The 15,812-nt window shown below is 40.3% G+C and overlaps 1 protein-coding gene across 6 annotated transcripts in view; it reads right to left on the reverse strand.

Moving 5' to 3' along the window:
• Positions 1-15,812, reverse strand: part of LOC118315527 (contactin-1a-like) — a 62,424-nt gene that overhangs the window by 22,566 nt on the left and 24,046 nt on the right. For 5 of the 6 annotated variants that reach the window (XM_035642878.2, XM_035642875.2, XM_035642874.2 and 2 more), the window contains exons 2-3: positions 7,219-7,353; positions 5,616-5,654 (exon numbers count right to left, since the gene is read on the reverse strand). In XM_035642878.2, the coding sequence (XP_035498771.2) occupies positions 5,616-5,654; positions 7,219-7,273 (94 nt within the window). In that variant the 5' untranslated portion in view covers positions 7,274-7,353. Of the gene's footprint in view, positions 1-5,615; positions 5,655-7,218; positions 7,354-15,303; positions 15,325-15,812 lie in introns of those variants that run through there. The other variant, XM_035642879.2, reaches the window with a different exon arrangement.

Here is a 15,812-nt window from a genome sequence, read left to right on the forward strand (position 1 = left end):
TGCTATGATTTTAAATACATGACATGTTAATTTGAATCTAAACCGTATACTAGCAAACATAAAACAACTCCTGTTTGTCCTGTTTGTTAATGTTTCATCTCATCAGATGCTTTTCATTTAAATTTGCACATGTTAAGGTTTCCAAACAGAATATTTTGTATGAGTTTTTGTTTCACATCTGAAAGTCACATAATTACTCAGGATCCCAGAGGAACATGATCCCCTGATGAATTCAATTTTATTCACAGCTGTGTGTTTTAGCTACATCTGCCGCATGGTTTGTTTGCATGACCAAGAGAGGGTCCAAATGGGACAGACAGCATATTGTTTCCTGGAGGCACCAAAAGTACAGGGTAGCATAAATACCAACAAGCCCCTGAGCAACACAATGTAGGCATGGTGGTAGTCAAAATTCTCACTGGAATGAATAATCTAATTTTGCAATTTTCTGCATTAAATGAAATGTAAATATTCTGATTTACTGCAGGTCCAGTTGTTTGCAGAGGTACGGTCTGTCAGTTGGTATGTTTAGTGTGCTGCCAGCTGTGATATCAAAACTGCTCTCAAACAGAATTATTCTCTGTCGTGGCAGCTGGAACAGAGCAGAGCAGTGAGGTTTTCATGGTCCATGAAAAAACTGAGCACCCCCCTGTGCAATATGACTTACGGGGGAGATTGCTGTTCCAGCGACCACTCTGACAGTGCGAAGGACATTACATGAAGTCGACCTCTACGGATGACATTTATGAAGAAATCCATTACTCACAAAGCAGCACAAAACTGCAAGACCGAATTTTGCCAAAGACCATAAAAAGAAACCTGAAAAATATTGGCAGAACATTCTTTACTGAGATGAAACCAAAATGAATGTCTTTGGATCAGATGATGTCCAGCATGTTTGGCGTTGACGTGGCCTGGATGACCACAGTGACGGCACAGTGGCGACTGTGAAACATGGAGGTGGGAGTGTGCTAGGCGTAGGAGAGAAGGCCTTTATAGATGGCACAATGAATTCAAGTTTGTATACCCAAAACAATATTAATGAATGAAAAATATGACTCCCAGTCTCAAGAAGCTTAACAGGAGAAGAATATTTCTTACATGGCTATGATCCCACACACAGTAAAAATCAACTTTTTAAATAAGACTGAAGTGAAAACTATGTCCCTGATTTGAATGCAGTAAAAATAAAAAATAAACATTTGGATAAACCTTGGATTAACCTTTGGGGTATTGAAAAATAGTATTTCAAAGTGAAACGTAGAGCAACAAAACCCCTTCGGCAATGGCCAGCTGAAAAAACTCTGTGAGGAATGATGACAGAACATCGATCCACAGATTTATGGAAGACTGGTTTCATCCATACCCAGGAGGATCAGATGGGTTCGTCTCAAATTATCTGCCTATACTGATCATTCTGAATTCACTGGAACCATTAATATGTAAGGCAATGCAGAGCCATGGAACTAAGAATTGAGTCGGTGGTCTGTTGTGAGTAAATTAATGAATCATGTGACACTGGCAGAGGAAGAAACTATGTTTGATGTGGATCTGTCATGAAAGATACCAAATCTGCTTAGTAAAGTCAGTTTACCAACCCAGCTTTTTGGACTAGTGTTTGAAATGTGTTGAACATATTGACAGACAGAGTGTAATATCGCTTTATCAGCAGAATGATGGGTATCAACGTTGCCATGGGCTGAAAGATAGTGTTGAGTTTAATTAAAAGAAAAAGAAGGGACTCTGCAGCGTGTCTCGGCTGGACGGCAGCCTACACAATGCTCTGGCCTTTGAGGAGCGTGGTATTGACTCTGCCTCCTCCCATGACTACGCATTCATCCCTGTTCAAGTTTGAAAGAGTTCAAAATTATAAAGCATTTTCTCACGTGTCAGTGTCGAGTGACCCTTAAACACTGTGGTCTAGTGTTTAAGACTAATGGCTGGGCTTCATCGAGTCCATGAAGGCACACAGACTATATGAAAATCCTCTGCAGTCAGTGCTTCATGGAGAAAAGACAAGTATGATTGGGTAAAAAAATTAAAACACAGAAATAGAAGCAACCAGGAAAAAAACTCCTCTTCTTGCTGGTTCCACCAACAATTCAACCTACGTGCAGCATCACAACTTGTTTCCAAGCAACAAATCAGCAAGCCCTCTTTTCCATTTACCCCTCGCTGACAGGCTACCTCCACTTAACCTTTCTCCCAGAAAATAGAAACATCTCATGCAGTACACAATAAACATATACATGTACATGTAAATATACACATACACGTATGTGGGTAATGAACAGAGATCCGTTATATGAGCTTGAGCTTCGAGCATTTCATTTTTTTCTTTTGCCAACACGCCTGATGTGAACGGAAGGACATTTTGGGAAATACATTTGTTCACTTTCTTTCCGGTATTTTGATGAAAAGATCAATGTGGACTATTTCTGGACTTGTTGTTGGCCCGGCACCGAGACTTCCTGGAGCCAGTGCTGGTTGCCTGGCAACCTCCCAGCGACACCCAGCCAAATAATAATTTGGCACAAAACCCATTTCTAAAACCCCGGCTTGTCGTTTATACACTTTGGTTTTTGGACAGATTTTAAAAAAGCGAGACAGGACGTGTTAAATACTGAGCTTTAGAGGTGCTGCTGAGTGGATTTAGTTACTGCAAAGAGCCAATGCTATATGCCTGTTTCCAGTCTTTATGCTAAGCCATACTAATCGGCTACTGGCTGTGGCCTAATATTTAGCATACAGAACACACATGAGATAGTATGAATATTCTCAGCTAACTAGAAGGAAAATTAACATTAATATTTGCCAAACGTTTCCCAGGAAATTGTGTTTATGAAAACATTTTTATAATCTGCATCCATGGCTGGGTTGAATAAAAAGAGGCATGGTAACTGTAATACATTTGTCCAACTGCTATCCAGACAAATGCTTAAAGCTGGTAAAATTTCTTGTACTGAATTGTTAGTGTCATATCAAACTTAGAACTTTTCTTGAGTTGGCCTTAACATTTAAGACTAATGCAGTAAGTTGTCTTGAATATTTCCTCACTTTTTTCTTTTTTGCAGTGTAGTCTGCCTGGCTATCAGAAGGCTGTGCAGTGTTGCACAATGCCATGTTTTCTAGAATTACAAGAACAACTGGATAGTGAGGACATTGTGTCTTTTCTGGGAAATCAAAAGCCCTGTGATGGTCTCAACAATAGCCTGTAAACAACACATTCATCAGAGTGTTTCTCATAACCAAACAAATGAAATTCAGAATGTGCGGACAGTTAAAGCTCTCTTGCTATTTTTTTTTTTTTTACAGAATAAGGCAATGAGCACCATAAGGACCTGGATTTAATCTTCTCCAACAGATCTTGTAGTGGGGCCTTGACTATGAATCACAGCTTGCCGCACTTTTATAATCCGCATCCATGGCTGGGTTGAATAAAAAGCCCAAAAGGTCATTAAGCAAAAAAAACAAAACAGTAAACAATTAAATGGATATAAACAGAATATATACATATATATATATATATATATATGGGTGTATGAATCAATTGTACAGCCATATAATCATTTTTCATCTTCTGTCTCATCTATCATATCCATAAAACCCCACAATGATGCATGGTAACTGTAATACAATTTCTGGCTCTAATGACCATCCTAGATTCATCTGCCCAGCACAGTGAAGGGTCTTGGGCCATCTCCATTAATGTACATTTCCAAGTAGGGGAAATCCAGAAATAGCGACAGTGGAGACTGATGAGAAATAAAAGCATATGACCTCCACATAGATTTTCATTAGTCCTGTCCTACTGTAGACGACAAGACAAGGAGCAGTCTGTCACTGCGTGGTCCTGAACGAAACCTGACAGCCAGATACTAGTGTGGTTTTTCCGCCTCAGGGGCAGAGTCACAACTAAAGTCTATTTAGATCAGAGACTTATTGTTTTTATTGTATTTCAGGAAATTGATCACAACAGCTTGAATAGGGAGTACAAACTAAAGTGTGCTTTATGAACTGAAGAAAGTATTGGCTTCAACTAACTTTATTATGTTTCTTGAGCAAAGTTGACCTCAATACATAACTTAAGGTGGCAAAGCACAACATTTTAAGTTTGGACCAGATTGCACCCCAGTTAAAATCAGGTCACGTTTAGAACGGGGTCTACCAGCAGTTTTGCAGGGGTTTTTTGCAAAAACGTTTTCTACAGAACAATTTTGCAGTAGTTTTCGACTACATGTTAAGCCATGGTTGTCTCCTTTAGTGAAGTATGACATCCTATAGGTGAGTGCTTTGGTTTGTCATTGGCTTAGGCATGTTTATCTTTTCAAAGCATTTGTAAGGGAAGACATTTTATGCGGCTATTCCATCAGATGTACCAAATCAGAATAAGATCATAGCCGATCCACTGCACCATCTGTGGTCTGAGTATGCACTTAAAAATTCAGGGCGAAGGTATTGCATGAACCAGGAGGAATCTCATCTTTTAAATCTGGCACTTTTAGATTTGCTCTAGACAGATATCGCATCTTTACCAAATTATTTTTTTAATAATGTTTTTGCGTTTATATTACATGGTGTGCTCACATGTCATATATGGTTGTTTCTCATTTTCATGCTCTCTGTTTAAAGCCAAATCCCTCAGGGGCAATAAAAGTTTCATTTATTCAATCCTTTTCTACTCTAACACTTTCTGACTCAAAAGTAGTGGGCAGCTGTGGCTCAGGAGGTAGAGTGGGAGTTGTGAATGATATATGATAGAAAACGTGTTGCATATAAAAGGGCTGTATGAATGTGTGTGAATGGGTGAATGTGACTTGTAGTGAAAGAGCTCCTTCAGTGCTCTGTGCAACCAGAAAAGGACTTCATAAATGCAGCTTTCACAGAGGGCCTTTAAAATAACCAGTAACTGGATAGCAGTAGGATAAATGCTTTAAGCTGGTACAATTTATTGTACTGAATTGTTAGTGTGTCATTTCAAAATTAGAACATTTCTTGAGTTGGCCTTAACATTAAAGTCTAATGCAGTAAGTTGTTTTGAATTTTTCCTCACTTTTTTTTTCTGCCTGGCTACCAGAAGGCTGTTGAAAGTGTTGCAAAAGCCCTGTGGCCCTCAACAGCTGAGTGTTTCTCAAAAACCAAAACAAATGAAATTCAAAACTTGCAGACAGTTAAAGCTCTCATGCTAGTTTTTTTGTTTTTTGTTGACAGAATAAGGCAATGAGCAATCCAAAGGAACTGGCCTTAATCTTCCCAAACAGATCTTGTAGTGTGGCCTTGACTATGAGTCACAGCTTGACTTTGAGTTTTGTTGTATCCTGCTATTTCATTTTTTCAGATTACTATTTTGGTCTGAATGAGCAGCTAGGAATCCCATGAATTCCTGTGGAGGGTCCTTCAACAGAACACATTCTGTACATAAATAAATTGCTCATCAACCCTGTGACCTTTCTATTTATTAAACATTCTCCTTAACCTCCTCTTCAGCCTCGACCTTGGCACATTATCACCACTGGTAAACACATTTTGTGTATTTTTTCTTTACATTAATACTCATGAATCAATACAAAAGGTGCATGAATGTAGGGTGGAAGCTCGGAATCACATTGCCTTACCTCTATAAAAGTCAGGTGCCTCCCCATGAAACCATGCATCTGTAACAAAGGATATGATGTCAGCATTTTGAACCATGAATTTGAATTTACTTCCCTTCTGTTCCTGAACACAAGTGTATTTTTTTCTCATGCTACTCCCCAGGCAAATGATCAAAACCTTTCATGCACCACCATGAAAGTTTCTTCGGTGAGGCGAGGGTCTTTGATAGAATCCCTCTTTGGAAACACTGCTTTATAGAATGAAAGATTGTTTTGTCTGAAGCCCATTTCTGTGAAATCCGCTACATACTGCCTTTTACAATAAAATACAAAACTTTAAACTGCTGTGGTAGGCCTTGATGTTTTAATTACTCTGTGATATGGTATATAAATTGTACATTTACAGAAGGGAGAAGAGAACCATAGTAACCAGAGGCGCCTCTCGCCCAATGTCAGCTGGGATTGGCTCCAACCCCCCTCCCCCCACGACCCTTAAAAGGATAAAGTAGTATAGATAGTGGATGGATGGATGTTGTAGTCTAAGCATTACCACGGGCTGACTGAAAAAGAACACGCACACACACACGCGCACACACACACACACACACTCACACACACAATGTGCTCTGTTGTGCGGGTTTGACTTTTGTTCTGCTGTCATAGCATTTATGTCACATTAACCATCAAACTTTATTCTTGTTGGGGCTAAACAAAAATGTCAAGCCAATGTTCTCTACCCACAATTACAACCTGAGAATCTCGGTTAGCTGCTGTCTGTTTAGATAGAGCGACAGGCTTGTAGTTTTTACAGTACATATACCTAATATAGTGTATGTGAGAGCATTTCCAACATTTTTTTAGACTTTGGCTGTGTTGCTGCCAGACACATAGGTAAAATAGTTTACCACAATTAAACTCCCATATGAAAAAAGGAGAACAATAAAGATAGGTCTCTTAGATCTCGAGGTGTGCTTGAGAAGAAATTGGTGTGAAGCCCAACCTTCCAAATTTCAGCCCCCATTTTTTGCTTCATGTGAAATCCAATCTGAAACAAGTGAGAGTCGCTGCGGGCATGGGAGCACAGAGGAGGTTGTATCATTTGCAGACAGGTCATTTTCAGGGCTGCTGTTCTCTGTCCACTTTGCTTTATTTTCAGCACAGATGACTGCATAGCAAGATCGCCCCCCAAAAAGGAAGTGAAAACCTGCAAACTCCAGGACCTCCAAAACCACAATTTCCTAGCCTTTTCTATGACCTAAATGCTATCGTTTAGCTTCCCCTACGATTTGTGCTCTTTCTGCATTGGCTCAAATTATGGTCTGTGAGATTTTGAGCTTGTGTTATTTGTTTGTAGCTCGTAAACTAAAATAAATCTGCAAGAGAAAAGATTTGTCTTTGTAAAGAAATGTCAATACATTACATTTGTTACAACATGTTCCAATTGTAAAACTGAGCTGAGAAGTTTAATTTTCATGCAAAAATGCATGCTTGTGATTGTCTCATGAATAAGGCTGAGGTGTGATTCTTTCATTCAACAGTAGGGATATACAGTCTCTCAAAAATATGATTTAACACATTCTGCGAATTCATCAGTCCGTTCCCTTTCAGCTGATGTGCTACTGACCTGCAGCAGAGAGTGAGAAGAGCAGGAGATGGAGGAGCAGCGTGAGGTGCAGCATGATGTTGAAGTGAGAACCACCTGCTGGGGCTACAGCTAAAAGCTCAGCTGATGGAACATTAGCAGGACTGCCTGGATCTCCTTAGAGAGAGAGAGAGAGAGAGAGAGAGAGAGACAACAACAAGAAGAGAGACAGATTTAGTCATATTTACAGAAAATTATGTCTTTGTTTGGAGAAACAGTCCATTTACAGGAATGTGATAAAACCTCCACTGCACTGTAGAGAATCACCTGGCAGTCAAAAAGAGGCAGGTGACCTGTTTGTAGTTTTTAATCAAGCAACCCAATATGCAAGATAAATTCAAATCTAACAGCATCAGCACATAGGAGGAGAGCTCATACTAATGCTCAAAAAAATAGGATTTGCTTGTTGAGCTAAGTTTCTCATAACATCTGTAAAGTTCTGGTTTTGTCGGCTATAAATTCAGTCAAGGATTATGCAAATTGAAATTGTATAAAACCCCAACCCCACACTTGAAAAGCTGGAAAGACAGAAAAAAATGTCCTGCTCACCAACTAATGGATGAATCCGATCAGCTCAGCATTATGTGTATGATACTGTCCATCACAAGAGACATGGGTCTCATATATTCATCACTGTGTATGTCATGTGAAATTTGTATCAGAATCAACCTGTGTCACATAGCACATGACAACCTTCTGCCTCCTTGAGAACCATGAATACGCATACGGGCCCTGTCTCTGCTTCCTGTCAGCTTCCAAGGCACAAGCTCCTTGATTGGTTCACACCAGATGATTGACATTTAGACAGTTGCCGAAGGAAATCCGGCGCAACTGGTTTAGCTGAGCGAGCATCTCACTTCTCACTAACTGCCCCCAAGGTGTGCCCACCACACCAGGAATCACCAGCGCCACACTGGCTCTCAGCCTCACGCCCAGTGGCACAATAGTAAAAGCAACAGCTGTCTGAGCGTGGCAGCACACTATACGAGTACTGCTGACACATCAGACTGAAAATATGTTCAGAACAAAGAGTCAGAGAAAGAGACAGAGTCTGGAGAAAGTAAAATGTCCGGAGCAACATTTGTGGACATTTGCGTTCTTACATCACTCCAGTGATGCTTAAAAGTCAGACATAACCCAATTGATAAATTCATTAACAGCCTTCCAATAGAAAGAACCTCAAGGGAACTTGGATGGAAATAGATGTGTCACCTTGCAGGTACTGAAACAACAATCCATGTGTACACGTTCTGAAATTCAACACCACATTTGTAGAGCTGAAAAAACTAAATTGTGTGGGGTATAATAATACGTCGCCTAAGAGTCTTTTTCCAGAGCGGGTTGACCAGAACACTGTGAAACTCACAACCAAATTTAACACCTCATTTATTTCTATGGAGGTATCATAGTGCTGAGCGTCAGCTCAATATTAGCAAACCTGTCCGTTTACTCCCAGGTCTTGCTGGACCCGTGTCAGTTGATTAGAGTGTAATTGAACATGAGGCAGGTAGTATTGATTCTCTGTGCACAGCCTGAGGTGTCAGCTGTCGGAGACTCAGAAGTGTGACGGCAGGATTGAGATCTCACCCTCTCCAGAAAAACGGTGGCTTATTGCAGAAAAAGGATTACAGAAGAGAATCTTTGCACAACGCAAACAAAATCCCACTCGTGACAAAACATTAAAACACACGCACACAAAAAAAACAATTACGAAAAACAGGGGCAGATGTACTGTACAATCATGCCACATAAGTTGGTCATAATGGCCGAGCTGTACAGCTGCAGGAAAACAATACAGCGGCGATTTCATTTTCACGCTGGCCTGTATCCTAGCAACACTTTTCAAAAGGAGCAGTTTGTGTGTTACAGGGGTCTTTTGAATACAGCAAGGAAACTATGCAAACACTGATTTTAATCTGGAACAACACATGCTGCTGTGGAACAAAGACCGAGCGTTATGCTCTGCTCATCCACATGTACTGTACTGTTTATGTTACAGCAATTCTTGAGGAAAATAGAATTTATATTCACTCAACATGAAAAAAAAACTGTATTGGGAAAGCAGATTACCTAAATTATTGTTCTAAAAATCAATACAGGATGTAAAAATAAATAACACAGAACAGCAAAGCCACGAATACTTTGCAAAAGTTAGACAAAAGTAATAAATGATGTTGCTGAGGTGAGTAAATGTAGTCTACTGTAATAACCTGACTGCAAATCCATAACATGTCTTTAGTAAAATCATTATTAAATGAATTGTGAAATGTATATGTATAATTAAACCTTCTACAAATCTATATTTAAAGACCATATGATATATTTAATATGTCAGATTTCCCAATTTAAAAAAAAAAAAATTCTTGATTATAAGACTTGATAACTTTATAGATAATCTTCAAGATGAAATTTCAAACTAAGCGGTCTACTCACGAACGGAACAAGTAGAAAATTAATGTTATAGATTACAAAAATTAAAAAAATTGTGAGTATTAATAAATACACAAAGTGTTTGATATGGGTGACCATGGCTTACTTATAAAGAAGCTTCAAAGAGGGGTAACATATTCCTGGGTGAGAAGCTTCTTAGATTCTATTATGATCAATTATCAATTATGATCCATCATGTTTTGTTTTTTTATTTTTTTATTTTTACGTTGCCGTGTTTCTATATAATACTTCTTATTGTCTTTGTTTTAAACTCACGGATATACGGGTGAAGCCAGGGGGTTATTCCTGTAAAGTGTAAAAGGTTGGCACAATAAGCTTTGGCTTAGACAAAGTGTTTGGTGAGACAATATATTTTTTTTTTATTTGATTTACTTTTGATACACTGATGTGGCATTACAAAAAAGAAAAGAAAAAAGATGTTAGACAAAACACTGAAAAAGAAAGTTTATAAAAGCTCTTTCCTTCTTTTTTTCCACTGTACAGCTAAATTGCAACTCTAAGTATGATTTCTGTTACTCATAAATCATAAATGACCCTAATAGAAGCACTTAGGATATTAGGGAATGACGACAAGGAGCCTCCGTACAGCATCACGGTACAAAGTGAAAGAACCAATCCCATTTATCCCATTAAGAGTCATTGAATTGATTCACAGTGAAAATAAGAAAAGAGCCATCAGACCAGCAGCACACAGAAAGGCAGCGTGCTCTTATAATCAGTATTAATGGGCCTTCTACCTCTCCGGTCCCGTCTGAGCAGGCTGAACGCACATGATGAGAGCGCTCAAGTCATCACAGTAAATCACAAGGCCCAGACGTGACAGCCCTCAAACAAGGCCATTTCTTCTCCCCCATAACTCACACCCTGGATATCGCCGGAGCTATTACTGCTCGCGGTCTGATTTTGGTGGTTTTTCTTGTCAATGTTTTTTCCCCAGCTGTGCTTCGCAGGCTGAATTTCAATCTCTTTCTCTCTCTCACATAACCACCCTTTGAATTCTCTACCTCGTAACTCTGAAATCAGAATCATATTACACAGAGTAGAGGCTGCTCTGGGCAGATTTGGGGATTTCACTGCTGCACTTCGATGACAAATACTGTCATCTGTGATATTTAGCATGACGCCATAACCCCGTCGAGGGCACCGTGCTCAGTTAAAGTGAGTGAAACCTCTCATTTTCTGTGCTTGACCTGACCCGAGCAGCATAATCAAGTGGGGAGATATGCAGACATGTCTTTTCTTATCGGCTCGGGCAGATCCATCGATGTGGGGGAGGAGGAACGAAGGGAGAAGAGGAGCGGGTGGAGGAGGGGACGGTGGAGGGGTCAGAGTGGTCGGCTTCAAAAGCAAGACGTTGCTCCAGCAGCCCGACCCCCTCATCATCACCACCACTGCTTACACACACACGAACACGCGCGCGAGCAATCAACAACACCACCACCAGCACCACAATCAGTCCCAGATTTACTGTAATCCTGCAAGGGGAAGCCAAGATGGGGTTAACTCTGGATTGGTCTTAATCAGTTAGAGAAGGAAAAATGAGCACTGCTTAGATATAGTGCCAGCTACTGCTGCATCCAAGTCATGTGTGAATTACAAGACGAGAGCCGTCAAGTCCAGACCCAGTGATCGGCACCTCACTACAACCCTTGGTTTTTATCATTAGCTCTCCGTTGTAATTATTATTTGTGACATTTTCAATATAATATTACAAATTGAATTAATATAAAACAATTACAGTACTTGATTTCCCTCAGAAGGATTTCTGTAGTATTAAAATGCCTCAAAAACATTTAATTTTCCATAGTTTAACATCATGTTGTGATTTACTGTATATTAAAGCAATTCACTCTCTTACCAAAAGTTAGATGAAATGACTGATACCACTCTCGTATCTTTATGGTAAATAAAAGGCATAACATGAAAAGTCTGCTGCCGATGATACAGTTGCTCTAAGAGTAATATAATGTCTTCTCTTTCATCTATCAGCAAAAAAGTAAATAAATGTTGTTTCCAAAATCTCAAGTTATTCCTTAAATATTGGAAGAGTCTGCTGGTTAATGTGGGACTTATTTATATTTTATCATTAATCTATTTTTGTAATCTTACTTTGCCTCTACTTGTGTGTTCACCTAATCCAAGGCATATGTTGGGAAATCTAATATTACTGAGGAATATGATGAGCACTTATCCTAAAAATTGAGATGCAGTGGATAAGATTCACCAAATGCTGTTGGTGGGAAATACAACCCAAAGAGGACTGGAAGAGGAATATTGATCCAGATTAAATTAAGATCAAACAGTGAGACATTGGGTCTGACATCATCTGTAAGAGGCAGTGGTGACTTAGTCTGGTTTAAGGGGCATTACAGTTCAATTTCTTTAGCTTTATTCATCCAGGGCCTAATGAGAGTTGCAGTCATTTCTGAAGCACAGAAATTAAAGATAAACATGTCTCACTATAACCCAGTCGAACCGCTTCCACCGTCGAGTATTCAGATAATACTGCAAACAAAACGATACTTTCTTTTAAAAACATGTATCTTCATAAGATAACGCGCTCTCTGGGAAAAGCCAACGTGTGTGTGATGTTTTTTTTTATTAAAAGCTAACTTTGGAAATGTAGTTTGACCCAATTTGCTCTTACAGTAAATGGAAAGCAAGAAATAGAAAACAGCACAATTCTCATCACGTCCACTGAGATCAGACAAGCTGCTATGACAACATATTGTATTTTTACATAAGGATGAACAGAAGCTGTGATGCTGAAACTGCGTTATTTTACCACAAAGCGGTGGGGATACTTTTAGTCTATCTTATGAATTATTGATGGGGGGGAATCATTGATTTTGATTCCAAAATGAGCCGTAGAGTGCCTCTGTGGCTCTGTAACCTCAGCTCTTGAACTCCCACTGTTCCGTATCTGTGGGAAAATTAGACTGGACTCGGCTACAGATAAACGGGTTTATGTCTCCCAGACGACCAGCGGATTGACTCAATTAAATAAAAGGATACGGACATATCCAAACCTATTACACTGCAAATAAAGCAGTAATCCCAAGGCACAGAACGAGACCTGCGGAAAAAGATGCTCTTCATTTCCCACTGCACAGGCCCCCTGTTTCTAAGCAGGAGCAGCTTCAGCACTTAAAAGAACAAGACTGTGGGTCAAAACCTGGTTTATGAATGGGCTGATATGGTCACTGTGCAAAATTGAATAAACAACTACTTTAAATAAAAAAGAAGCTTAAGCCTTGATGCTGCAATAGGCTTATTTGGGTATTCATGAAGTCTTAAGCTGTTTTCGGACATTCACTTTTTCCGGACACTTTCCTGCCAACCCCCAAGTAAAATTTCAAGTTAGAATACAGCAGTAAAATATCTGGAATAATCTCAGCCAGAGTGTGTGTGTTCATGACTGTAAACAAAAACACTGCTTTACTGCAGCGGAATTCTCGTCACGTCCTGCCTCCTGCTGTTCTACCCAGAATGCTCCAGAAATGTTCCTGTTGTCGCGAACGCGTCTGATGCGACAATCTCCTGCTGCGTTCGTCATATGTCCGAGTTCATGTCCGAAAACAGCTTTGGTGTCATAGTTGCATTCTGCATCGGTTTCCTTTCTCTCCTACCCTCTGTGCTCAAAGACACAGTTTTGCCCAGTGATTCCCGATAAAGCAATTTTCATTTACGTGTCATTGATGACCGAAGCACAGCCCATTAAGACGACATGCTACAGGCGACACATCGGGACAGAGTCGTCCTGCAGCGGCCGCATGTTCAGTTCCACCTTGCAGCCCTTTGTTGCGAGTCTTCCCCAGACTCTCTCCCCTCCCTTTCACGCTTGTCTGACCTGTCATTAAAGGTTAAAATATTTCATTGTCAGTGTGTTTGTCTGCATTCATTTTTCAGGCTTTGACATGGGTGCAATCTAATGCACAGGTTGATTTCAACTGTAGTTAGTTTGTCCTTCCCAACCCAGAAAGCAGACTGACTCGGTATTGAAGTATTATTCATGATGTAATCCAGCTGCAGACGATCCAGTCATGGCTCGTTCACTGTGTCAATCTGTCTGTCCCTCCCTCCCGCCTTCTCTCTCTCTCTGTTTCTCAGTCCCTCACCCCATAGAAGCCGCCATGCTAATGTAAGCCATTTATCCAAACCCCTGCAGTAAACACAACGCCCCCCGGGGCCGACCGGGCTCAGCATCCTTGGCTGACCTGAATATCAATGACACCCGTCATTCAATCCACAAAGACTGGACCTGGACCGTCGTACGAATTAATCATAACATCTATAACCTACTGGAGAAGTGCAACAGCAAACCTATCTTCAATCATAAAAAATATGATTACAACGTTTCGCTTTGATGTCACAGTTCGTTCGCTGTCACCAATCGCTGCTCTTCCTGAACTGTGAGTGACAAAGTGGGAGAATGGAATGACAGCTAATCATTTTGATATCATGAGCATAAGTATAGTAATTGGATGCCGCAATTGTTAAGTGTTCACGGGGTAAAGTAAGTCAGGTTTTAAATTAAAAAAAGATAGATTCATAGAGTCCTTTTCAAAAATGATCATAAAAAAACAACACATTGATGCATTTGTTTGCAAATGTCTAAGTGCTAAAATAAATAATTGAAATCAAATCTGTAACAATTGCCAGGGGCAGAAATACTGTAACACAGTGTGATGTCAAATATCAACCCATGGACTAGAGGAAGATGATAATGGTATATTAAAGATAATGAAGTAAGACTTCGTAATTATCTGAAACACTGCCAGTCCATTGCTGTTAATATAATAACAGTTAAGATCTGTCTCAAAGTGAAACAAATTAGTGTGAAAAAACAGTAAATCATAACACATTTAGTGCAATAGGATTGGAAGAGTGTGACCCATATGGTGGTTGCATCGTACTCAAGGCAAATCCAGATCTGGAATTCATGTGCTTCTAACTATGGAATAGTATGTCACATCATGTGTGATGAATTGTGCCACACAGGCAAATGTCAGAGGAGACTCGCACCCCATAAAGAAAAAAGCATTCAGCTTAATTACTTCATGCTACATCGGTCCAATAAAGATATTGGCTAACATCTTTCTATCAGAGAGCAGTGACACACTTTAAAGGGCTAAATATCATGGTCGCCATTCACCAGTGGCTGCAAACTCTGATGTTAATAACTGTAATTCCGGAGTGAGAGAGAGGAAGTCACAGCTGACAACCGAGCTACACAGATACGAGAGAGGAGTTTGTGTGTCCACATAGTATACTGTATACTGATCAAAACAATCAACACCTTCAGATCATACAATGAGGGACAAAAGTGCATTAAATCCACAGTGGGTAGCTACAATAAAAGGGCAAACAATGGAAAGATTACTCCATTATTCACCCCCTTTATTGGATTAGAGTGTGGGAATACAACATAAGGTAACAGATTAACACGTTTAAATGTAATTTTTAAAAAATAAGGCACAAACGCCACAATATTGCTTAATTGCATTAAGGTCAAAATGAGGGCGAGGTTAACTGTTGGTGGGAAAACCATCACCAGACAACCCATTAGACACGCAGCGAAACAGTCAGGACTGTGTGGTTTGACTCAGTGCTTACCTTGCTGTGTAGAGCTATCATGCCAGTGGCTGTGTGACGAGATGAGCTACTTAGCAGCCCGTGTCCCCATCCCCTCCAACCTGCCTACTCTGCCAAGTGTCCTAAATACTCCGCTCCATTGTCTGCCTCAGAAACAAGCGGTGCGGCTGGATGGGAGCACTCTCGCCAAGGTGGAAAAAAAGGGGGCGATAGAGGGACAATGGGAGAAGAAAGGGCTTATTCCCCCAAGCAGGACATGGAACCTCGCAAATGGGACGCCACTGAAGAAGCCTCCCCGCGGTGAAAGCGCTCCACCGAAGGGGTCTTCTTCTCTCCCCACTGTGGCCATGCAGGCTGGGGTTTAATCTTTTAATCCCTCCCATCCCACACACACTCACACACACACACACAAAACACTTCAGCCCCCCACCCCCCCCAACTTTTCCCTCATCATTAGCCTGGCAGTGGGCCAGACGTATCATCAGCAATGTCATAATCATCCGCTCCACTGTTGCAGAGAAAGACATTTT

Source organism: Scophthalmus maximus, chromosome 7, assembly GCF_022379125.1.
Source record: "Scophthalmus maximus strain ysfricsl-2021 chromosome 7, ASM2237912v1, whole genome shotgun sequence".
Classification (NCBI taxonomy): Eukaryota; Metazoa; Chordata; class Actinopteri; order Pleuronectiformes; family Scophthalmidae; genus Scophthalmus; species Scophthalmus maximus.